This window comes from Talpa occidentalis, unplaced genomic scaffold (genome assembly GCF_014898055.3).
Source record: "Talpa occidentalis isolate TD23 unplaced genomic scaffold, MPIMG_talOcc4v2.1 talOcc4.3, whole genome shotgun sequence".
Lineage (NCBI taxonomy): Eukaryota > Metazoa > Chordata > Mammalia > Eulipotyphla > Talpidae > Talpa > Talpa occidentalis.
The window spans coordinates 30234620-30261829 of record NW_023603184.1 but is presented as its reverse complement, the minus strand read 5'-3'; the positions used below and the strand labels follow the sequence as shown (position 1 = coordinate 30261829).

General features: G+C 34.4%; 1 protein-coding gene across 1 annotated transcript in view; it reads right to left on the bottom strand.

The window, feature by feature from the left end:
• Positions 1-27210, bottom strand: part of PDE3B (phosphodiesterase 3B) — a 110935-nt gene that overhangs the window by 39592 nt on the left and 44133 nt on the right. Inside the window, 1 exon segment of the mRNA XM_037522706.2 lies at positions 5240-5287. Within this exon segment, the coding sequence (XP_037378603.1) occupies positions 5240-5287 (48 nt within the window).

The following is a 27210-nucleotide window of genomic DNA, read 5'->3' as shown; positions in this document are numbered from 1 at the left end:
GTTAAGAGTAAATATACAAGTTGATGGATGTGTTAAAAGAAAACATCATGGGAAGGATAATATTAAGTTGGGCTCTAAAAAATAGGTAGGAAATATACTTTAAAATTTAGAGTAATCACTGTATTCACATGAAAATGTTTTTATTTTCTCTATATATGAAGTTCACCTAAAGATCCCATGATTTGAAATGAGCACATTCATTGATAATAGCAGTGACCTGAATATTACATTTGTTTATTTTATTGTACTTAAAACTTAACATTTGGGTGAGTCTGGCATTCATAATTATTCAAACTAATGAATTCGCCATGCTACTGTTTATTTAAAGTATCCGTGACACATTTTAGAATTGAGATATTATGATAGACCAATAATTGCCTAAATAGTCATTGAACTATATTACCCTCGTTAAGTTTTATTTTGTATTAGTTTTTATTTTAAAAGTTTCCATTATTGGGGCCTAGCTGAGCTACTTGTAGTCTTTATGTACAATATATGACATTTTAACAAATGCCTCTCTGTATGTGTCACTATAGATAATAAGGCATACTTCCGACAAATAGCCTCCCATAACTTGAATTGCTGAACCAAAGTGAACATGTTAAGTGTCCATCATTACTGTAAAACTGTCCTCCCTGTACTTCCACAAATTGTATATAATAGCACCTATTTTCCAACACCCACATGAAAAATCTGCTGTCACTTGAGTTGCTGTTTCTCAATAAGTAATGCGTCATTTCTTTTTGGTTGCTTTCAGGATAGTTTCTTTGTCTTTAGTTTTCAAAAGTTTAATTATGACATGTCTTAGAGTAGATTGTTCAGAGGGGGCTGGCATTTGATCCTATTTAGGTTCAGCACTTTGAATCTGTAGGATAACATCTTTTGCAAAATTTGAGCTTTCAGTCATTATTCATTTACTGTTTTTTTTGTAAATTAAGCTAACATTGATTTACATCACAGTCTATGATTCAGAGCTATAGGATCACACTTCTTCAGATGTTCAAATATTCTTTTAAACCCACCCTCTTTCTTTCTCAGACACAGATGATAGGAATATTGTCCCTTAGGCCTATATGGTTCTTTTCATGTTGTTTCCATATATTTTCTCTATGTTCAAATGGGATATATTCTTTAGATCTAGCGTCAAGCTCACAAATTTTACCCTCTGTCATCTCCACTATTTTGAACATATTAATAAGTTTTAAATTGCCATTATTGTTTTTTCAGAACCATAATTTATTACTTTTTATTTCTTTGCTGAGATGTTCTATTTCATGTATTTATTTCAAGAGCATTTTTAATTGATTAATACACCATAATTATGACTATTTTAAAAAATTCCTTGCCAGAGAATTTCAAATCTGATTCCTCTTGGCATTAGCATTGATTATATTTTCCCAGTTAAACTGTAATTTTCCTGGCTCTTGGTATGCTAGGTGATTTTTAATTTTGGCCATAGGAATATCATTTTATTAATGTTCACTATATTGCATTTTTTACAATTGAAGTTTCTCATGATGGTTAGCATTGTTAGCATTAGTTTTTAAATTATGAACTTTTTTAGATATGTTATTGCATATTTAATGGACTGCATAACAATATAAACATAACTTTTATTTGCACTGGAACACCAAAAATTCCTGTGACCTGCCTACTTTACTGTGATACTACTAGTTTTATTGCAGTGGTCTGGGACCAACGTTGTGCTATCTGGGTTCTAAAAAAGTCTTTCACATAGGAGGTCATCTCCCTGCTTATATTTAGCACTCATCAGGTTCTGGTCTGCTTTTTCAGGCTATCGTTCTAATGACAATTTAATTGTCAGGCCATTTACAGAGGTCTTTTGCTCCCCCTGCTGATGCAATTGAGAGGGTGCGATGCTGGTGCTAAGAGAGGGTGAGAGGGAGTGGGCAGAAGTTCTTCCTCAGTTTGGACCACCTGGTACCTCCAAGTGAGGAAGGGAATCTACACACCATAGGAACAAAGAACACTATCATTATGTTGTCCCCCATTACTGGGGCCCTTAGCTAGTTCTCTCTCCTCTTGCTGTTCAGCAGCGTTCTCCCTTGGTCACCTTTTACATTATTTCCAGAGTTTATAATTGTACCTAGCAGAGAAGAGCAAGGAGAACTAACTGTGATGATACATTGTATAGTATCATGCACATAAAGCACTGTAGAGCTAGGTAAAGTGCAACAAATACTATTGTTACTGTGGAAAGTGAGATAAGACTGATAAAATGGTATGAGTGCAAGGGAGATATAATCTGAATTAATCTGATAATTAAAAATTAGATAATCTGTTAATCTGAATGGTTAACAGAAATGGTATGGAATGAATACCATTTGAACTATAGAATTTTACTTACAAAGACTACAGGAAAATAATTTACAATAAAATGAAACAAATGTATAGGGAAACCTCATTCTTCAAGAAGTAAAGAGCATAAATAAAGAAACAAAAGTGGTAAAATGGTGATTACAGAGAACATGAATTATAAGAGAAAGCTATATTAAAAAAAAAACTTGCAAAATAAGGTGGTGAGGAGTGTTGGTATGAAAGTTTTGAGGACAACAGACCCTAGGCTATGGAAGATGGGCAATGGAGAAGTATAAATTTTGAGCATGTAAAAACAAATAAAACAAGTAAAGAAAAAGAACAAATGATGGAGGGCATTGAACTCTCAGAGAGGGTAAGAAGAAAATATTTATCTTAAGATCTAACAGAAGTATGGGGAAAGGACATTTCAGGCAGAGATAAATAAGTTCTGAAAACCTAGAGTCAAAAGCCTGCCTGACTTATTTGAGAAATCACAAGGAAGCCAGTGCAGTTAGAGCAGAAAAATAAAGGGGAAAGTATCAGACCATCAGGCCTGAGGAGAGAAGGAATGTATTTGTAGAAAGAAGGAATGTATTTGTAGTCATTTAACTCTGTAGTTAGAATTTTTATATTCTGGCTGAAATAGAGTAGAGAGCAAGAGAGTGACATGATTTAACTTATGCCAGATCAAATAGAATATTCAAATATTTTGTTAAAAAATTTAAATTTAAATTCTTATTTTTAAAAAAATATTTATTTATGCATCCAAGATCTGGGGTATAGGTCAGAGGTATGGGTGGGTGAGAGGATTCACCAGAGACAGAGCAGGGAACAGAATAGACAGACTGACTGAAACACACTGCTGAGGGGAGCAGAGGGTGAGACAGGAGAGGTCTGCTGCACCATGTGGGCAGCTCCCTTACCGGCCAGGGATGAACTCATGCCGCAGTAGCTGCTGATAGGTTGATTGTGCTGCGACTAACCCCTGCGCCACTGGGGAGGCCCTAAATTCTTATTTTCTATTGGCGTATACTTGGCAGAACCCTGTCTTTGTAAGAGCACTAAAAATAGTCTACACAGTCTGCATCTTAAAGTGTTGCTGAATAAAAGGAAGAGAAGGGGAGAAGCAGGAGACAGAGGCTGTGGCAGCTGTACACTGCCTGTAAATGCCAAAATATTTACTATTTGACCATGTAGAGTGAAATTTGGTTAACTCTTGTCTCATACTACAAATTCACAAGTGCTTAGTATTTATCATTATTGAAATTAACATTAACTCACATTCTTATCAGTGCTATTATGTTCCAGACACAAAATATTATTTGTTATGCCCTCTGAGGGAATTAGTATTATTCTCAGTTTAGAAATGAGGTGTTTAACTGGCTGGCCTTATTTCTCAGCTAGGAGTAACTAATTTGTACCAGAACAACTCTTCTGCTTAGTGCCAGCAGTAGTTTAGAAAAGCTAGTATCCATTTCAAGTCATCAGAGCTCAGTCAAACAGTCAGGGCTTAGGGCTTGAAAGAACAAGAACCTAAGTCAAAAGACTGAAATGACTCACAATCTGGACTACTTTTTCCCTCAAGAAATTTGATGCTAATTTATCACTGGCAAGGGTTGAGAAAACGAGAACAGGTCAATCAAGAAGCTAGAAAACAGAGTAAAAGCTTTCTGTCTTCTCAAAAGATTGGGAGGCCAAAATTGGAATTTAGGATTATTAAGTCAGGGAGCATTTTAAAGACCAACCAAGATCCCAGAGAGAACAATGAAGTAAGTTTGAATCTGCCAATTTGTAAGTGGTGGTCAAGAGATGGACAAACCAGGCAGAATTATCACTTGATTGTTGACGAAAGTGACGCTACAGTGCAAAGAAGGAAGAATGCTTATTTTTTTTCAATAATTGGAACTAAGTCAATGGATATCCATATGTTTAAAAAAAGTATCAAGCTATAAAACATACAATACAGAAAAATAAATTCCAGACGTATTGCAGACCTAAAAATGGAAAGTAAAATAGTAATATTTCAATGAGGTAACAGAAAAATGTCTTCACAACACAGGGGATGAGCAAAAATTTCTTAAATAGGACAGAAAAAAATCAGTAGTCAAAGAGGAAATGGTTGATTACATATACAGTGAAAGTGTATTTCATTAAAAGACATAATAATCACCCACAGGCTATGAGAAGACATATTCATGTCCAAAATACTTTTTAAAAACTCCTACTAATTGCTAAGTAAAGGGTAAAAAATCAGAACAATAAGCAAAAGACCTAACTAAAGGATATCTGAGTAGCTAATTAGTGTATGAAAGGATCCCCAACCTGTAAGTCATAAGTGAAATGCAAATATTAATAACACAATGAGATAACTTCCATAGCTACCACTACCAAAATGATTTAAAATAGACACAATCAAGCGATGGTCAGCATGTGGAGCAATTGGAACTCATACACTGCTAATTGTTGAATAAAAATTGATATAACCTACAATTTGGAACTACATACTAAAACAGAAAAAATGCATGCATAACCTATGACCCAACAATTCACTCTAAAATATATACCCAACCAAAATCAGGAATGTTCCAGCAGCATCATTTACAATAGCCAAAAAACTGAAAATAAAACAAATGTCCATCTGCTATCGGAAGGATGAAAAATTGCAGCCTATTTATTCAATGAAATACTAAAAAGAATGAGAATGAATAAATTACTATGCAATAATATAAATCTCAGAAAACTTGGAAAGTAGTAAAGCATAGAATAAACATATGACTAGTTATTTTATTAACATATGCTAGTTATTTTATTTACATTGAAGAAAATCTTATAGCATAGAAATATTATGAATATAACTTTAATTTAAATGTAAAAAATCTCATTACAAAAACTAATTATTAGTGATAACACTTATATTTACCTGATGAGGCTTATACCATTGCTTTAAGTCCCAATCCCAAAGAATCATCTGAAAAAAAAAAAACACAAACAACAAAATATTTAGTTACAATCCAGAAATAAGAAAATGCATAAAAAGATATAAATGTATCATTTTAAATTACACATATCTAAGATAGGTTAAATTTTGGGAGAGGTATGAGAAAGTGAAAATAAAAATTATCTTAAGACAATTTCGTTAATTTTGCAACCTGCCTGAGAAATTCAGAGTCATAATAAAGTCAGTGAACTTCAGTAATCTTCAAAATAATTATCTTAAGAATAAAAATACAGGGCCTCCCCGGTGGCGCAGTGGTTAAGCGCTGGGTTGTGAAGCTGCCCCTCTGCAGCGCCGGTTCGATCCCCGGCTGCTCCCCTGCCACCGTAGGAGGGTCCCGCATGGCGCGCAGACTGCTCCCCTCAGCAATGTACTTCGGTCCTTCTGCCTGCTCTGCTCCCCGCTCTGGCTCTGGTGAATTCTCTCACCCTCCCGTGCTTCTGACTGTACCCAGTGCTTGTGTAAATAAATAAATAAAAACAAATCTTTAAAAAAAAGCAATGTTAAGAATAAAAATACAGTATTCATAGAACATCCTATTCAGGTACTAAGTATAGAAGAAACAGAAGTCAAATTTCTCCCTTTTCCCGCTCTCCAAAGAATCTTTACTCACCCTCCTAAGCCAGTGCCACTAGGTGGTGCTCTTTCCTTACCAATAAGGTTTTTCTGTCAAAAGCACTTAAAAAAAGTCCTTGTGTCTAATCACAAGAGCCTTTATATTCATTTCATGCATTCATCTTTTTAATGCAGTATTTTTATAATAACAAAAGTCTGAAACCAAAATATCTTACAGGACAGGATGACTAAATTATGGCATATCTATTCTATGGGGCATTTTCATCCACTAATAAGAAGCAGCTTTATTACATATCAAGTCTTCAGCTTATTTTATTAAGTGAAAAGAGTGAAGTGAAGGGCAGTGTGTATAGTATACTACCATTTAAGTAAAAGAAAATCAGTACCTATAAATGACTGGGGAAAAAAAATAAACTAAGAATGGCTGGTTTCCTCCACAGATATAAATTGAGTGCCTAAGGTGGGAGGTACAGCAGCATGTCATGTGTTCTTAATGAGAGTCCTATCACTCCCAAAAAGGTGAAAATGCTTGGGGAGGGGGGAGCAAAAAAAAAAATCTTAAAATTAACAAGATGGTATGAGACCCTCCAAGCATGAAGGTATGTAAAGAGATACACTAAATCTGTGGTATTAAAATTCCAGAGGAGGGATTATGGGAGGGTAGGAGTCTAAAAAAGCACCTAAAGGAGGTGATATGAAAAGGAGGTTCAGAAATACTGGTATAAAGTAATGCTGCTTCTTGCTTATAATAGCAACATTAGCTTTTACAGATTCTGAGAAAGTTCCCTAATGTTTTGAGATCACTTCTAGGCTGCTTACTCAGAAGCTGCTGCTTACATGGGAGGTAACTGTACTCCCAGGGATCTCGAAAATCTTCACTAAGTACATTTCCCCCCCTCTGTTTACTCTTTTGCTTCTCTCCCGTGGCATCTTGTATTGCAAACCATCTCCCTTAATGAATTCACTCCTCCTCGGCCCTTCATCCCATTATAGCTTTCTCTCACTTGTACTTGCCAGGTTGATCTTGATTAACTCTTAAGTATTCTCTTAAGTTTTATTTATTTTATTTCTCACTGACGTAACATTGCTTTACAATGTAAGTTTCAGGTGGGATCATGGAGAATCAACATGTATATCTGCTACATTACGTTCACCATTCTTCACCCCACCATTGACCCTTTGTCCCAATTTATTCCACCCCCCTCCCCGCCCCGCTCTTATAGTCTAAAAGCTTTTGCTTTATTTAGTTCATCTGTTTGTTTTCTTTATGTACCATATGTGAGTGGAATCATACATTTTATCTTTTTCTGTCTGGCTTATTTCACCAAGCATAATTACCTCTAAACCATTATTATTGCAAATGACAGGATTTCACCTTTTTTTTTAATGGTGGAATTGTATTCCATTGTATATGTACATCACATCTTTATCCATTAGTCAATCATGAGCACTTAAGCTGTTTCCAGTCCTTGATTTTTGTAAATAGTGCTGCAATAAAGATGGGGTACATATATCTCTTTGAGTTAGTGTTTTTGTATTTTTCAGGTAAATACTCAGAAGTCGGGTAAGTGGATTATATGGAATTTCTATTTTTAATTTTTTGAGGCAGCTGCATACTACCTTCAGTAATGGATGCACCAATTTGTATTCCCACCAACCATGTATAATTATTCCATTCTCACCACATACACTCTAACTCATGTTGTTTCTTGTCTTTTGGATAATAGCCATTCTTATATGTGTGAAGTGATATTTTACTGTTTTGATTTACAATTCTCTAGTAAGAGATGATAGTATCTTTTCATGTGCACACTGGCCATCTGTATGTATTCTTTGGAGAAGTGTCTATTCAGGTCTTCTGCCCATTTTTTTTTTTAATTTAAGAAGTTTTTTAAATTTAGATTTATTTTTATTTATTTATGCAAAGAAGAACTGGCAAGAGGTTCAGGGGGTAAGAGAATTCTTCCGAGACAGAGTAGGGAGCAGAACAGGTGGATCTACTGAAATACACTGCTGAGGGGAGCAGTGGGCAAGATAGGAGAGGTCTGCTGTGCCATGTGGGTTAGCTCCCTGGCCAGAGATTGAACTCAGGCAGTGGCTGGCGATAGCTTGATAGCACTGAGAGTTTAACCCCTGCACCACCAGGGAGGCTCCCTACTGCCCATCTTTTAATAAGGTTGTTTATTATTATTATTATTGAGTTAAGAGTTCCTTGTATATTTTGGATATTAACCCTTTGTTAGAGGTATTATATTTAAGCTCATATTTATTTGTAGTATCTATGATCAAAGATATATTTGCCAAAAGCAATAAACTTGGTAAAGATGTGTTTACCTAAAAGCAGCAGGGCTTAGTATGACATTCCCTGCATATTAGGAAATGAAAATAAATAGAAGTGAAAGCCATAAATTGCTAGTAGATTGCCTACTGTGTAATGTGAACTAGAATATTAGAGGGAAAAAAATGTCTACATAAGTAGAAGATTCATGAACTAGGGGTTTGGCAGCCAGGTATGTTTTAAAACAGTGGTATTCAAAGTAAGATCCACAATAAGATAAATACAGAAATTAAGTGTGAATGTCTAGAAATTTTAGATCGTTTAGCGATTTGAAATTCTTGAGATATTTTTATTGCATTTTATGTAAGCCTCAGTACACAACAGATTGGGAGAAAAAGTCAGAAGCTTGATTTTTTTGCTACGTAGCTTGACACGAGGAGGCAAAAAAATAAAATGAATACACACAACTGCACTAGTTGCGGAAGAAAGAAAACTAGATACAACCCAAATAACCATGATAATGAAATGGAAAAATTTTGGTATATTCATACAATGGAATAGAATAGTGAAAGTAGGGGGCCTCCCCGGTGGCGCAGCGGTTGAGCGCTGGGTTGCGAAGCTGCCCGCGGCCTCTGCGGCGCCGGTTCGATCCCCGGCTGCTCCCCGGCCACCAGAGGAGGGTCCCACATGGCGTGCAGACCTCTCCTGCCGCCCGCTGCTCCCCTCAGCAGTGTACTTCGGTCCTTCTGCCTGCTCTGCTCCCCGCTCTGGCTCTGGTGAATTCTCTCACCCTCCCGCGCTTCTGACTGTACCCAGTGCATGTATAAACAAAACAAACAAACAAACCAGCAAACAAATAAATAAAGCATGCCTCTAAAAAAAAAAAAAAAAAAAAAAAAAAAACACTAGAATAGTGAAAGTAAATGTATAGTCACATATTATATGAATGAACCATAAAAATGCCAAATAGCATTATGATTTCATGCCTGTAAAACAAAATACATTTTGAAATACACTTTAGGAATATCAATGTATGGGAAAGTATAAAGAGATTCAATGTGGTGATCATCTCTGAGAAAAAAACTGGACCTGGCAGTTGCATACATAGAACTTCAAAAGTTATTGCTAATGTACGAAGTTAATTGTAAATGTAATGGTGAGTAAATGGTGTTTATCTTTACATAAAATGTAAAGAGCTTTTTACTTCTTGAGCTTTTAAGTGTGATAATGTTCATTAACTTAGCAACTGACACAGCCCTGAAAATATCTTGAGTGAGAAATCTCTTTACAATTCTAGGACTCATATTGATTCTGAGTATCCATAATGAACAGTCATAAAACACATAACTGCCTTCTATCAAATTTTAATTTTGCCTGGAATTTTTTTTAATTTAAGAGAAATAAAAGAACTTGATTGGATATAAGGAATCTACAAAATATGACCTATTTCCTCATCACTGAGTTACCTTTAATATTGTAAACCATTTCACTGACATGAAAATGTACTTTTTTCTTTTTAAAAAATTATTAAATCATATGAATCATTTTTATACATTTAACTAAAATTGTTAGGTACATACCATGTACACTAAACACCTAGTAGATGGTTCTCTATTAAGGAAAATTAATAGAGCATTCATTCTTCCTATATAAAAGCATGTAGTAGCTCTTAAAATTTTACATCCAAGTAAACAATATATACTCTGGATATACACTGTCCCCAAATCAGCAAAATTTTTGGCATCTTAAACTACAATCCCAATATCGAAGTAGGTCCTTTAAGTGATTTAAATATAAGAATAAAAGAACTAACTTTTGGAAGGCAATAAATGTTATAGTGACTATGGTATGTTCTCAAAGCATGGTTCTGTTTTTTATAAGATATTATTTAATAAAAGTATGAAATTTTAACTTGTTGTTTTTAGGAGCTTCTACTACTATATCTGTTTCTTTCTAAGCTCAAATACATAGTATGAGAAATTACATATTTTCATATTGTAGTTAACTGTTCACAACAAATTTTTAAAACAGCATTTTCTCTAAGGTAACTAACATAAAGTACATACTACTCAAAAAACATTTCATTTGATAAAAGTTAACCCAACACTATGCCTTTATAAAAATTCAGCTTTTCTTTGTGGTTAAAAAGCTGAATCCTGATAAAAGTTTCTGTTTGAATATGTTTATAAGTCCAGCATGCTTTACAGAGCTCTACAAAACCACCATTACCACAGTGAAACATTAGCAGTACAACCAGGAGATGTTATCAGGTTCAATTACGTCAATGAGGTTTTATTTCATTGTTCCCTATGCAGCCCAAAAGAAAAACATATATGTGTCCTCAAATCAAACTTACAGAACTATTATATTTGTGTGAAATATAAAAAGAATATTTATTAAGGTATAGCTGTGAATTAACTATTAGGCCATTCTCTGTTCTCATATTGATGACATTTGCGCTCTATGTGCAAATCTTTGCTAATAAAATTGAATTTTGGTGTTACCAACTTTTTCTATTTGCTATGCCTTCCAACTTAGGCTCAATGAAGAAAACCATTTAACTCTTTGTATTTATTCAACATAAACCACAAACAAAATTAGCAGATAGGCAAAAAGTTAACTAAAACTGCATTTGCTAACGTCTAAAGTGCAAAGTTAGGAACTTGATTAGTGCATGATAAAGAAGGACCCAAACAGAAAGCCTGAAGCAGAAAAAAAGGTATGCTTTGGGAGACTATTATCACTTGGAAATGAATCTCATTTACTATTGCTATATTATTCTCATTTAAAAGTTCGATGACGGTCATGGTGATTTAGACTGCATGATATGTACCAACGTTATGTCAGGCACCTAAAATATATGTCTCCTTTAATCTTTACCAGAATTATCTGTGGTAAGTCTATGCCCCAGATGACACTACGGAGACTAAGGGAAGTGAAGAAATCTGTACAAAGTCACATGACTAGTAAGTGGCAGAGACAGAAACTAAATTCAGATCTGCTTAATTTGAAAGCTTTATAGATCTTTAACCATTATTTTATATCATTTTATAACTTACTGTTTACTGGATGCTGCTCTGTGCTAACAATGTGGCAGGTGCTTGGCAGCAACTTTGCAAGTGACCCCACTTTATATATGGAAAAGTTGAGGCTTAGTGTTTATATTAATTTTTCTGCATTTGCCTGTTAGTTCCATTCTTTACTCTTCTTTTGACCCAAGAGAGGCTGGCCCCTAAATTCTGCACCACCTCCAACAGGAAATTGGAGTGTGAGAAGAACTAGAAGTCAGGTTTTTCCTACTCAGCTGCATCAGTGCCTATGCACCCCTGTCTCTGGAAACAGCTGTATCCCTCCATGACCACAGCTTTCACCGGTGGACTTCATTTTACAGATTCAGCTGTGACTCTGAAAATGCCATTTTCACCCTTTTTCCTTTAGCCCAGGTGAAATAAAAGCTTTCCAGAGTTAGTAGTTAGTGTCTAGTGTCCAGTTGCCTAACTACTACTTTTTCTTTTTTAAAGATTCATCCATCCATGCATACAAGAGCAGGGGTACAGGCCAGAGATGCCGAAGGGTGAGAGGACTCACCAGAGACAGAGTGGGGGACAAAACAGGCAGACTGACCAAAACACACTGCTGAGGGGAACAGTGGGCAAGCCAGGAGAAGTCTGCTACGCCATGTGGTTGCTCCCTGGCCAGCTGGGGATCGAACTCATGCTGCAGAGGCTGAGGATTGCCTCATAGTGCCATGCTCAAACCCTTGCGCCACCAGGGAGGCCCTCCTAACTACTTCTTGTCCATTCTCATAACCTTGCTCACTTTCTCAAAGTAGACTCTTCATGAAAATTCTTTTATTTGAACCACCCGACCATGAATTCTGTTTCTTCCACTGCCCCGAAATAATACATGATGTTGCAACTAAATTCTGTCAGGTTTCACTTAGTAAATCACAGCTAGAATTTGAACTCAAACTTCCCTCCAATTTTATTTCCTTCTACCATGCTAAATTATAATTATGCTTTTTATAAGATCGTCTTGCTAAAAAGACCTTGCTTTTATTTATCGAATGATCATTTTACTTTCCAATACCTGTTTTCCATAGTCCTCACGTTTCATTCAATCACTATAGATGAATTTTCTTTTCTTTTTTTTTTTAAGATTTATTTATTTATGCATACAAGAACTGGAGTATAGGCCAGAGGTGCAGGGGGTACAAGGATTCACCAGAGAGAGTGGGGAGCAGAACAGGCAGATCTACTAAAATACACTGCTGAGGGGAGCAGTGAGCAAGTCAAGAGAGGTCTGCTGAGCCATGTGGGTCACCTCCCTGGTAGGGAATGGAACTCATGCTGCAGTGGCTGGCAATAGTTTGATAGCGCTGTCTTTAACTCCTGCGCCACCAGGGAGGCCCCTTTAGATGCATTTTCTGAGTTATAGTCAAGAGCCAACTTTTCTATAAATGCACTAGATCAAATACCCACGCCTTATTGCCTACTGAAGCATATTTCACCAGCAAATCTCTACCTATCTGCTATGTCATCATTTTCTCTCTTTTCTAAATCATTCCCATTAGATTATAAACATGCTGCAGATTCTCACCCACCTATAACTTCTCACGATCATACTTCCACTCTATCACTATTGCATTTTTTTTCTCCCCGTTGCATCAAGTTCCTTAAGAGTGGTGTTTCCTGGCTTCTAATTCCTCTCCTGTAGTTCTGTCTTGAGGTGACATCTAGCTACAGTGATTTATTTGTAACTGTGTAAACATGCCATGGAAATTCAGTGAAATTAATTCCTCCTTTTCTTAATAAATTCAAAAGGAAATAAATTATACAACACTTACCAGGTATAATTTTTCCAAAGCTAAGAATTCAGTTTTTGTAAAATAGCCCTTGGTTGTTTTTTTTTTTTTTTTCCCTGTGAATAGTTCAAAGCCAGATACAAGATATTTAAAAGGACAGAGGATAAACAGGGGTTAAGTGAGTAAAATATGGGGCCTCCCTGGTGGCACAAGGGTTTAAGATGCAACCTATGAAGCTATCCACAGCCACTGCAGCACAAGTTCGATCCCCATGCCAGTCAGCTTCCCACATGGCGCAGCAGACCTCTCCTGACTCGTCCGCTGCTCCCCTCAGCAGTGTATTTCAGTCATTATGCCTGTTCTGCTCCCCACTCTGTCTCTGGTGAATCTTCTCTCACCGCCCCCACAGCTCCAGCCTGTACCCCAGTTCTTGTGTGCATAAATAAATAAATCTTTTTTTAAAAAATGAGGAAAATATGAAAGTAATGAAGTTACACAACGTTTGAAATAGTTAAGAGCTTTAACCCATACAAATACTAACTACTTAAACCTCTATATACTATAGGTGGACTTAAGCATGTAAAATTTTTTGTTCATTAGCTCTTAGGAGACTCTTGCTTTCATCAGTTGGTGTTCTGAAAATGAGTAAAACACCTACTTTATTTTATCCTTAAAATTTTCAAAACTATTTTGAAATAATAAAATAGTATCACATATCATTGTCTAATTAGTATGCTTAGGGAATTCAAGCACAGAAAACCATTTTTTATGTCTATGAAATAGCCTTTAATTTACCAGTATTTTTAATCTCTTACTTTCTCTAGATCTTTTCAAGTTTTTACCTACTGATTTCTTTTCCACATTTCCCATGTCTTCTTAAATATATACCTTAGCCCAGGCATCAATTGGTTGCTCTTATTTATGGATGATAAAAATTTTATCTCCATCCCTGTTATAGACTCTACATTTTCACCAAGAGAAACATATTCTATGGAAAGAGTGTCAAAAATAATTGTTAAAATTGGTATTGCCAAACTTTAAAGACATAATTCCTATTCTCTTATCTTCAAAAAATAAAATATTTTCCTTTTAAGTTATCATTATAATTGTCAGTATAATTTATGCAAGAGATCAAAGAGATGAATAGCTAATATTTAAAAGTCCTTACTAATACAACACTTGAACAATTCAGGATTGCATAAGGAATACTTTAATACATATTCTAGAATTCTAAGCATGGTTTATGAACAAGACCGAAAGGAAAAAATTTTCTCTCACTTCAATAACCAGAAGAAGGTTCTATAGACTTGACTCCAGGTCTAGAAAGAACCACAGGTGATAACAAGGTGCTTCCAGGAAAATTGAGATATACCTACAATAATGATCTTATGACCAAATCTAAGGACACCCCATCTCTATATATATATACAGTAACTCAGGTAGACTGATGCCAGAACCCAGACATTATACCATGTGCCTCCCAGTACTCTCATGACTCAAGCAGAAGGAGGTTGGATTGCTTTTGTCCCCAGTCTACTCTATACAACTAATACAACTAAAGAGATCCTCAAAATGCAATGACATTCAAGTGAAACAAAAGAACTTAGCTAATCCTAAACAGGCATATGCCTCTGTTTAACAAAGCAAATAGAGAATATTTCTTCTTCAATTGCCCTTTGTTATTTATTTTTAGAGTTTAGACTTATGAAAAATGATCCAACCAAAGACATCAGCCTTACTTACAAAAACAGTAACATATATATATTGAGGAAAAATTAAAAAAAAAAGAAGTAAATTCTCCACTGAAGTCCCTATGTTGAAGGGATTCTGTTCCTTGACGCTCGAAATCTAGGTCTCTGTAATATATTTACACAGACACAGGACCTGTAAATCCCCAAGTAACACAGTCGATAGTTCCAATAGTATTTCACCATGGGCAGAGTTTGTAAGTATATTTCATTGTCAACTTGTAATCTCTGCCCCAAGAGCAGTACTTACTCTTCTAGGAAAAAGCTAGAAATTCCCTGTAAGGACTCAGATCCAGGCTTTGATAATCCTCTGAAGTATTCCCACCCTGCCCTGCCTTTAACCTTTACAATTATCAGTGTTAGCTATTACCCTGAATTATTCTGACTACTGAAGTTTCCCATCTGTAACATAGGTAATGTCCAATCCATCTTGGGACAGAATGTGAAAGTACTGTTGGTAATAATCTACATTTGGGGAGGGGTGCTTTTGAAAGAGAACAAATGATGGTGAAACCCCTTTAGTCAGTCCTTTAGTACTCTCAAACTTTTGTTTCATTGCAACCAGAAGTAAAAAAAAAAACCTAGTTAAAAGAGGGGGAGGCACCATCAAGTCTTACAAACCAGAAGCAACAAAAAAAGAGAAAGAAAACTCATGTGCTCACTATGTTAAGTACTCTGCTGGGAGATATATTCTCCACCAGAGTATATACATTCAAATTTTATACTCATCCTGGGAGATCAGTAATTTTACATATAATGGAACTTAGTTAAAGTAACATTTTAAATGAATAAATGACTCATTCTAAAAATCCTTTCTTCACCATATCAATCTAATTCACTATAGAAACTTCTGATTTTCAATCATCACCATATTTTTCATATATTTTATCATAGCAAGCCTGGTCTCCAATTTCCCTCTCATAATGATAGCCAAATTCTACAATAAAATCAATCTTCAATGCCATTTGAATTGTCTTACTCTCTTGTTACAAACATTCAGAGTATATTTGAGCTTAAGGGAATTTAAAAGTCAAAGCTCCAACCTTATTTTATAAAGAAAATAAAGACCAGAGTAATTAAGTGACTTTTTCTCCTTGTCTTTCTTACCTCCATGTCTAACCTCACTAAACTAAAAAATCTACCTGTAGGCAGATAGTAAAGTAAAAACAAAGGAACTATTTGGTTTTAAGTGAGACAAACATTGTACAAAGAAAACAGAAACATCTCTCTGAGAACTTTTGTAAGTGTACCAATTTATCTTTCCAACCAAACTCATATCTGATTATTCCTCCAAACCAATGAGGGGTGGTAAGAAATCTACAAGAAAAATATGCTTACCACTTTCTACATCTTACTTAAACCTCCCTTTTTCTCTTTGTTCTTGTTATCTACTTCCCATTTCTTAATCTCAATTTGTATATCTGGTCTCTTAAAACAGAAGAATTGCCTAATGAACACAAGGAAGATATTCTTTCAATAATGAAGTTTTTTTTTTAAACTAGCAACTGTAAAGTAACTCAGAATATAACAATCAGAAAGTAGATTATTAAATATGAAGAAGCACATGGCCAATATGGTAGATTTCAGAACTATAAACAAAAAATTGATTCTGCCAAATGGTCACATCTCCAAAGAAAAGAAGACATTTCTTACAGAAAGAACTACATAGGAAAGTAGCACAGGTATATTAACAAATATTTTCTTATCACTTGTGAAATTAAACAGCTTTTGATAAATAAAACTTAAAAACATTTAACAGCTACATTGACTAGGCCCTTATCTACCTTTATTTTAAAACTGAACATTAAATTTAAGTAGGGATATATACTAGAAAATTATAAAAGTATCGAAGTTGATTTTAATCAGCTTCTCAAGAAAGAAACTTTAAAAACTATTAAAAAACTAATCTTTTCCACATAAAATGAAAAATTTACCATTCTTTATTAGTAAAATATTCAAGTTGCCATTAATTATCTGTTTGATACTGCTAGGCACTGGGAAAAATATAAATATAATGATATATTTTATATATAATATTGCATATTATGTAATTGATATTAATGTTAATTAATATAATGATAATATACTAGAATTTTCACAATTTACTATACTTAGCATCTCTAATACATCAGTATCTTTCACCTGCAGGAAAGATCAGTTTACAAAACTGTGAAAATGATGATTTTTAAATAATAAGCTTAAGGAATTGGTTGAACAAATAAGTTCTGTCATGGAAACTGAACTTATTTAAATATTAACTAATATTTATGCAAGCAAAGACACTAGCCCCTTAGTGACTTGATTTGAAAATGAAAACTGTGAATCTTAAGTTTATTTTAAAAATCAAATTCCAAAGAAATCAGCACAGTAACCTATAATTATGAAACAAAACATACTAAAAGCTTTGTTTTACATAAGTAAAATTACTTTTTTCAGTGAATTTTAAATATAGAGATAAATTTCAAGTTATATTTTAAGAAAAACTTTACTATGTAAGAGACCACTAAACATTCACATTCCATGCATAAAATCACAAAAATCTAGAAGCTATTTATAATGAATTATCTGTATAATGTGAGATGGATTAGCTAAAGAAATTGACTGATCAAAATCAAGCTTCAAGTAGCATTTAGAGGTCCTATCCAAACTGAGAGTAACCACTAACTTCAGTGTGGAATGGCTTTCCCCCTCAAATATTAGTTTTCTGATACTGCTGAACAAATGAGAGTTAGTATTTGTAGTTTCAATGGTGTAGAAAAGGAAACAAGATAATTATATTAAGATCTGGCAAAGATCAATAGATTAGTACAATTTTTTAAAAAACTTCTATTTTTAACTCATTAGTCTTTTTCCTAAATTAATAACTGTTCATTCATTAGAAGGCAAACACACACCATCTAGCACTTTGCTGAGATTAGTGAGTCTAGTACAGTGATAAATTGTGCTAATCCCTGACCACAAAACTATTAAAAAATAAACTAACCTAGTCTTTTTGGTATGCTGATAGTTAATGATAGCTAAATAAACCATTAGGCTGGCAACATGTATGTCAGTATAGACACTGTTTACTAATTCCCCAATTATTAATATAAATCAGATGCAAATTATACACCTTCAACCTCCAGGAGGACAAGGTCTGATTTGTTCCGGAGATCCCAGCATCAAGCAAAATGAATACCTCGCACATAACAGAATGAATTAACCTATAAATATCACTTGTCACATTTTATAAATTTGAAATTTTGGTTTTAGAGCCTATTAATACTATTAATAGTAACTAATATTCATACTATATGCTTGTAATCGGTAGTCTACTTTTTCATAAACAAAATTTGAAAATATTTAACAGATACATTGACTAGGCCCTTATCTAACTTTATTTTAAAACTGAACATTACATTTAAGTAGGGATATATACTACAGAAAATTATAAAAGTATCAATGTTGACTGTAATTAACTTCATGTGGTCCTCACTTTTACAGTTAACTATGGCTGAGAGATACTCAATAACTTGCCCAAGTTTACATGGCAGTCATAATTTAAACTTTGGTCCCCTATATCTATAAAACCTAGCATTTTTAATGATGATAATATACTAGAATGTTCACAATTTATTATACTGAGCATCTCTAATACATATTTCATCCTATAGGAAAGACCAGGTTACAAAAATGTGAAAATGATGATTTTCAAATAATAATATCCATTATTTGCTTTCCTTTTAGTACTTGACCTCTTGCTGAGTTCTTAACCACTTGAAACAACATCTTGCTCCTTTAGAGAAAAGACAACTTTATGTTGTGGAATAAGAGACGTACCAACTTAAAGCATCAAGAACTAAGTTACATTTGTTCCAGGTGCCAGTGTAGAAAAGAATGCACAGTCTTAAATTTGTGATGCTAAAATAAAAATATGCTTGGTAAAATGTAAAGTTCTATAAAAATGCTCTAAAACATGTTTTTGATATGCTCTTATCTAAAATATAAGCTGTCTAGATTACCCACACTTAGAATGTTAATATGTATTGTTGTATAATATAATAATTTATGCTGCTCCTTTCCTCCATTTTCCTTTTTAAAACCACTGTCGATATAGCAATGTTCCCTAAGATACTGAATTTTGGGTTTATAGATGAGAGGTCAGATCCTGCCTAGGCAGCACAAGTTGGTAGGGGATAGATTCTTCCACCAAAAGCTACAGCTCCTTTTGGGGGCCCTCTCCTACAGCTTCTACAGTTTCCCCAGTCTCTTAAGGACTTTGTTGATAATAAGAGTTGTTTTCCTTTAAATATGGTGCTCATTTGCTTCATTTCATTTGCTTCATTTGCTTCCTGGGTCTCTGACATACTGCAATGTCCCTTTATGCAGACACCAACTCTCACTGCTTTTTTATCATCCTTAGCACCCAGCATAAACACTTACATAAATAAAGCATAATAGAAAGGATTTTTTAAAAAAATCCGGATCTTATCTCTATTTTCAGTTCTACCAATGACTAGCTTCTACTAAACCTTGGGTTCCTAACTATAAAATAAGAAAGGTGGATTAAATAGTCATACAAAGTCTGTTTAAGGTATGATGAAGGATTATTTTTTCTTGCTAATACTTTAAGCCACATCAGTAAATATTTATTTCTTTGCCTTTGATACCTACAGCATCACTTACAAACAAATGAAAATTGTTTTCTTCAGGGTTGGCAAATGTTTTATGTAAAGGGTTATGCTTTGTAGAACAGGAAACAAAATCAAGGCAAATATATAGGTACTTTTGAAATAAGAAACAAATATTTCCACACTTAACTAGCAAAATTCAAAATACAATAATAATACCTGAGTATAAATTTTTGTAATGCAAGTCTGCCAATGAAAAGAAAAGAATTTTTCTGGAAGAAAGCATTTCATTTCATTGGGAGTCAAAGTTGGTAAGCCTATCATCAAAATAAGTGCTCATCTGTAATGAGATATTACACATTTCACCTCTGAAAGTCTTTTCACAGATCAGTCCTGCCAAATATTGGTGCCAGTCCACAAACAGGATTTTAGTTCATAAAATTCATGACTTGAGGGCCTCCCTGGTGGCTCAGCGGTTGAGCGCTGGGTTGCGAAGCTGCCTGCAGCCTCTGCAGCACTGGTTCGATCCTGGCTGCTCCCGGCCACCGGGAGAGGGTCCCACATGGCGCGCAGACCTCTCCTGCTGCCCGCTGCTCCCCTCAGCAGTGTACTTCAGTCCTTCTGCCTGCTCTGCTCCCCGCTCTGGCTCTGGTGAATTCTCTCACCCTCCCGCGCTTCTGACTGTGCCCAGTGCTTGTATAAATAAATAAATAAATCTTTAAAAAAAAAAAAATTCATGACTTGAGCGATAGTTACAGATTAAGATTCTTCCAGTATTTGAATTTTTACAAGTCTTTACATTGCCAAAAATCCATTCTAACTCTTTACTTGGAAGTTCCCTGAATGCAATGAAATGAATTTTGAAATATGGAAAACTGCTTACTTGCATGGAGCTCTGAAAAACCACTAGCATTGTGCTTTAATCTAGGAAATATATCTGCTGCAAATTTGTCCATGGAAATGAAGACCTCACTTTTGTTTAACTTTTGACATCACTGAAGCATACAAAGTAGTTTGACATTATTTGTGAGTCAAACAGCATCCATTGTTGTCAAAATGAGTTTAGCAGAGTATAAGTTTTTAATTTAGGCATTATCACTGTTATTTTAAACTAATGAATTTCTAAATTTGTTAAGAAATATCAGGTTTGCAGTATAAGTTAATTTCCAAAGTTGTTCAGTGTCATGGTAGTTCTCATTTAGAAAAAATTGCAATCTCAACCCTGAACTCAAAAAATATTTAAATGGTAGAAATAGTACAGAGATTATCATTCCAGAACTGCACTGTTCTGGTTTGGAGGGAGTGAAGAAGGAGAGATCAGGGACATATAATCAAAGGTATGTATAGAGGGTTCAAGTCTAAATAGACACACAAGACATAATAAAAATAATGATTAAGGGCGAAGAGATCTAGAAATAGCAAATTTAATAGGAATATTGTCATATACCAAAAAACCATGTACAAAGTAAACAAAATGAGTGTGACTACTAACATTCCCAAATGCTGTTCATTTTTCCAAGGGATTAACCACAGAGAAATGTCATCTATAAAATGGTGATAATAATACTCATACTTAGTGATTAGTTAGATCAAATGAGATAATACACATGAAGGACTTACGTATTACTGTAGAGACTGATCTAAATAAAGGTTATAATTTATTAGTATCATTGATGTTAATGAGTTCTTTTGATGTATGTGTCAGGTTACAAAAAAGAACTGTGAACATTAAAACTACAAGTTAAAATTAGATGGTCAAATTATCAAGGAAATAAACTGAGTTTCCATAAACATCCATTCACCTGAGAAAGGAACAAATAATTCGTAAAAAGAGAACTATCCCTCTGTCTTAAGATGCATCTTGAAGCTTCTGCCTGAGTCAAGCCTCAACTCACAACCCATATTACTTTGTTTATATCTGTTTATAAAAGCTGTTGTAAAAATATTAAGTTGTATGTTATTTAACACAATCTAAACAGGAAGTTCCTAAAATACAAGCTTCCACAATCACTCTATCTTGTTCAAAAATAAAAATGAATAAGTCAAGATGATGTTGTTGGTATGGGATAAACTATTTTTATAACAAGTCTCATTCTTTAGCTTCCAACCAAAACACCATTTAGTCATCTAACATCAAGTGGAGTTTCAAAAATCTCCAGTTCCTGCTTCAGTTTTCCCAGAAAAGTAATGATCATAGACTTTATATGTAGATTTTACTAAAATAGTTGAATACTTAATTGAACACTGTAGAAATTATGGTACTCATTATCTTCTAAGGAAAACAAAATATGAGGAAATTTTACGGTTAATTTTATGGACTATTTTCATGTTTATAAATCTATTTGATTATGCTAAGACAAAAACCCAGTAATCCTCTGTATGATAGAAAATACAGAAGATAGAGGATGCATGCTTAGCTTAACATTTACCTAAGAAAATCAAAGCTCCCGGATACTCAGGCAATCATAATTTTCAGTTTAAGAAAATCAAAATTGGCATTTGAGAATAATATGTCTACTCTTTATAGTTGTAAGTTGAACCCAATGATTCAACCTACAAACACAAGAATTATCAAAATATCAAATGTTATTACAGACAAGATTTTCTTTATTTTTTAAATTTATTTATTTTTATATATTTTACATCATTGTTCATTTTTGTACAATATTTGCTTTCTCCTCTCAGGTGTAGTCCCCATAAAATTCCCACCACCAATTCACCCGTGTACCATCACCATGGTGCCTTGTGCTCTTCATTCCCTGTTTTGATCCCTCTCCCCCCAACTCTGCAAAATGTCTCTGATTTACAGTTGCCTGTTAATTTTGGGTTTTTATTTATTATTATTATTACTATTTTTCTTGATCCCTTATAAAGTACATGATTCATAGAATACCCTCAAATAAATGTATACGGAATAGATTTTTAAATTTTTTTATTTATGCATACAAGAACTGAGGTATAGGGAAGAGGTGCAGGGGCTGCTGCTAGCTTGACAGCACTGAGACTAACCCCTGTGCCACCAGGGAGACCCGATACTATATAGATATTTAAGAAAATGAAAGTCAGTTATCAGTGCTGAACCTAAGAAAACTACAACCTGTTGAAATGTTTACAAAACATTACCCTCTTGAGATGAAATTTTTGCAGATTTTGGAAGTCTCCCAGTTCAAATTACAGAGAAATAACCAGAGATTAGCCTGGTTTTTAAATTTAATTCCCTGCTTGATTTTTTAAAATAGTGCTGTTAAAATTCTCAAAAAGTAATGGAGCACTTATTTCATTCCACACACAAGGAAAAGGCCGGTGTACAACAAATTACTATTATAGCTTTTTTCCAAGATTATTACATCAACACAACAATCATTAAATCTATGCCAATTTACCATAATTAATTTAATAAGCATTTATCGAAAACTTATGTGAGAGCTCTTATACCAGGAACCAAAACACACACATTTTCATGTGTGGTTTGCTAGCAATCCCCAAATTAATCATGGATGTGGCCCTCACATAAACACTTGTATAATCACCATTTAGTTATCAAAGCTGTTACCCAGGCTGGCCTCTCTCTCCCACTCCTTTTTTCCCACTTCACCTTAAACAGAGAACTCACTTTTTTATTTAATATGACCACATAATACCATTCTTCGATTTTCCCTAATCTTCTTAAATATTTTTTACTGTAGTACTCAGTGCTTTCCTTTCTCCTTATAATTTTCACTTTAGCCATAAAATGAAATGGCTTTAAAATATCTAAGAAAACTACACGGACATTTTCTTCATTTTGAAATTATGTGAGTTGATGCTTTTATATTTTTCCTTCCAAAAAGCTAAATTACTTTTCTCTTATGTATTTTTCTCTGATGTCTCAGGGATATGAAGAAAAGGTGATCCAAGCTTCCTGATAAGACACCAAAGTGGTATCATTACCATTTCAAACACTATCATTTCTAATACTTGAGTTCCAAACAATTCATCACATTAATTATATTCACTGAATAAGAATCCCAAGCAATGGATAAAGGAGAACAAAAGGGACAGTTCAGAATGTGAATAGGCCATAGTAGATCCTAGGAAAAGGATCTACTACTGGAAAAGGGAAAGACAGATAATGCAAAAGAAGAGAGGACTGGATAGGAGAGCAGAATGACAGAATGAGAGAAGCTTCTCTGGTGCACAAAGACAGAAATATTAAACAAAAGGTGTAGTGCTAACCCAAACCAAGAATAAATGCAAATAGTAACCAGGTCAGTTCAGAGTGCACAATGGTCATATAGGAAAAATCTGAATATAGTCAAATGTGTCTCTCTAAATTTAAGAAAACAGTTCAAAGTTTTCACAGAAAATATTGTCATGATTCCATAGCATTAAACTCAAAAGAGGGAAGAAATTGAAGAGAACTAGGAAAAAGCCTTTTACGTTGACCAGTGAATTAAAAAAGTCCAAACCTCAAAATTATCTATGGCTTGCAAAAATGTAAGAGAAAACAAAAGGGATTTTCTTTCTGCTAAATTATACCAAGAAAGGAAAAAATAGGTTTCTCCCAGAAGATAGTATAACAGAAAGCAAAACTCTTTAACTCTTACATTGTCTCCATTTAGCCATGGACTGAAAAGGTTTGAACACTGTAATGCTGGAACTAAAGCCAAAGACAGGTAAGTTCAATTCCCTTGTCAAATGAATTTCAGTTAATAGGATACTAAGAACTAGAACATGAGCTTATTGGTAATCACTGAATAATCCTATAAACAAATGTAATTGAATTTTAAAAGAGAAGGAAAAGGTAGATTCTATAAAATACAAAAGGTGACTGTAACAGGTGCCATTAGAACCCCATGTCATAGCTCTTCGGTCCCCTTTTGGTCATACCTGTTGTGGAGTGCCCTGGGATGATACAACTCACAGTACAGAATGTCACTTCAAGCAGGCACTTGCCATCTTTCCATTTTCAGGGTTTTCAACAGCACTATAATAGCCCCACTCATTCTGTGAGCAAGCACAGCCTGGAAATGTGGGCAAGTTAATTTAAATAGGTTCAGAGGGTAGGGCAACCCTTCACCAGAGTTGAAGGACAAGACAGATAAATGTTTTAGTTTCCCCATCCATAAAGAAGAAATTCTATGAGGCATTCTGAGCACTTTTCAGGACATTTAGCAGAGTCTAGTCTATGCATTCTAATATTTGCTTTTCTTCCTCTGTCTTCCTCTCTCCACTTTTTACTCCTACTTTCTGGAATCACTTCCCAAATAAATTACCTATACCATATCCTTGTCTCAGAAATGACTTCTCAAGGAGTTCAACCAAATAACAAGGTTGATATCAATGGCTCACAGGATTAAAGGGATGTTTTATGTGAAATTAGGTAAAGTAACACTCATCAGAAATTTATATTAACTCATTGGAAAAATAAGTGATAATTTCCTGTTTGACATGATTTACATGCCACCTATCACAGAAGTGAGGTAAGTAAATTCTTCATTTCTGAAATAAATATTCAAAATGAAGAAGTATAATTATAACATAGCAATGTTTTAAATTAATAATTGTTTGAACCTAAAGAATACTGCAGATGAATTTGGAGAGACACAGTTAGTGTGATGCTATAGAATTCTAATTACTGTAACATTCTACTAACATTACTGCAAATGACATGTGTGATATAAAATAATGGGGTTCCCAAATATGAATCTACAGACCACCAGACAGGTTGCATAGTCACTAAGTGTACAGTGTTTCTCACTGAGGATAAGGTTGGGTGAAGGAAATAAAAAAAATATTGACATAAAAATAATTCAGTAAAGTGGCAGGGTACAAAATCAATCTGCAAATATCAATTGTGTTTCTACATGCAAATGAGCTAGAAAAGAAAGAAATCAAGAAAATAATACCAGGCACAATTGCAATAAAAAGAATGAAATACCTTGGAGTAAACTTAATAAAGGAGGTGAAGGACCTATACAATGGAAACTATAAGATATTGTAAAAAAAAATCAAAAATGACACAAAGAAATGAAAAGATATTCCCTGCTGATGGATTGGAAGAACACCATTAAAATGGCCATCCTACCCAAAGCAATATATAAATACAATACAATCTCTAGCAAGGCCTCAGTGGGTTCTTTGAAGATAAAATAAAAAACACTGAAGTTCATATAAAACCACAAAAGACACTGTGCAGCCACAATAATCCTGACAAAAATGAAGAAGAATGGCAGCATCATGCTCTCAGACCTCAAACTATACTACAAATTTATAGTTACCAAAACCATATGGCACTGGAACAAAAATACACATTGACCAATCGAATAGAATTGAGCAGCCAGAAATAAATCCACATGTCTATGGACAGTTAATCTATGACAAAGTATCCAAGAGTATAATGCGGAGAGGAGAGTCTCTTCATGTTGGGAAAATGGACAGCCACATACAAAAGAATAAAACTAGACCACCATTTCACACCTTACACAAAAATTAACTCAAAAATGTGTATATATGTATATTATGCATATATATACACATATACATTCTGTATTCATACATGCACAATGGAATACTACTCAGCAATAAAAAGGGCAAACTTATCATTTGTGACAATGTGGATGGAACTGGAGAGACCCAAAACTACAAATTACATCAAAGAAAAAAAAAGGCACAACACATTCCCTGACACTGGCTTTAGAAATGTCTTTGGAGATTCCTCTCCAATGGCAAGAGAAGCAAAAGCAAATATAAACAAACAGAATTACATCAGACTAAAAAGTTTGCACACAGTGAAAGAAACTAACAGTAAAACAAAAAGATAATAACTGAGAGGGAGAAAATATATGCTAATAATACATCTTACAAAGGGCTGATAACCAAAATATATCATGCAACTCAACAAAAAGAAATCACCCCAATCAACAAAGTGTGCAGAAAAGCTAAAATGACACTTCTCTGAAGACATACAGATAGTCATAAAAAAAATGATCTTCATGACTTATCAAAATCACAATAAGATACCATCTCACATCTGTGAGAATGGCCCACATCAAAAAGACCAAGTGTTGGCATGGATGTGAGGCAAAAGTAACCCTTGTACACTGTTGGTGGGAATGTAGACTGTTCTAGCCCCTGTGGAAAACAGGAAGGTTTCTCAAAATATTTAAAATAGACCTACCATGACAGAGCAATTACACTCCAAGGTATCGACCAAAAGAATACCAGAAAAAAAAAAAACCTAATTCAAAGGGATATATGTACTACTATTATATTCATTGCAGCAGTATGTATAACAGCTAAATTATGAAAACAGTGTTTAAGTATAGAGGTGTGGGCCAGAAAAATGTGTGTTTATGTGTGTATTATACACACACACATATTCTATATACATATTCATACATATACAATATGCACAATGGAATACTACTCAGATATAAAAATGGACAAACTTGTCACTAGTGACAATGCAGATGGTACTGTAGAGGATACTGCATATATTAATCATTTTGTTTATTAGGTTGTGTCCTATTCCTTGCTTCCAAAGTCATCCTCACCTTGGGTCCTTATACTCCATGGTCATAGTCATGAGTGGGTCCTAAAAATACCCAGTCTCAGGTCAACCTGAGGTTCAGACCAGAAACTTAGCCCTTACCTTGCAAGGGAGAACATAAGAGAAAATAGCTTATTTGTCTTCTGCCTCCCTTCTTTTTCCCACTGTGTCAACAAGAGGCCACACACACAATGCACACCCCTATCATTCTCATCCTATTCCTTTTTTCCTAAGGATTCTAAAGATGTTTCAGTATTTTCCTTCTCACTTATCCCCATGTGATTCAACCAGATTGTATAACAATCAAGGATTTGGAAAAATTTTTAGTGGCTCTCTGCCAAATTCTGAG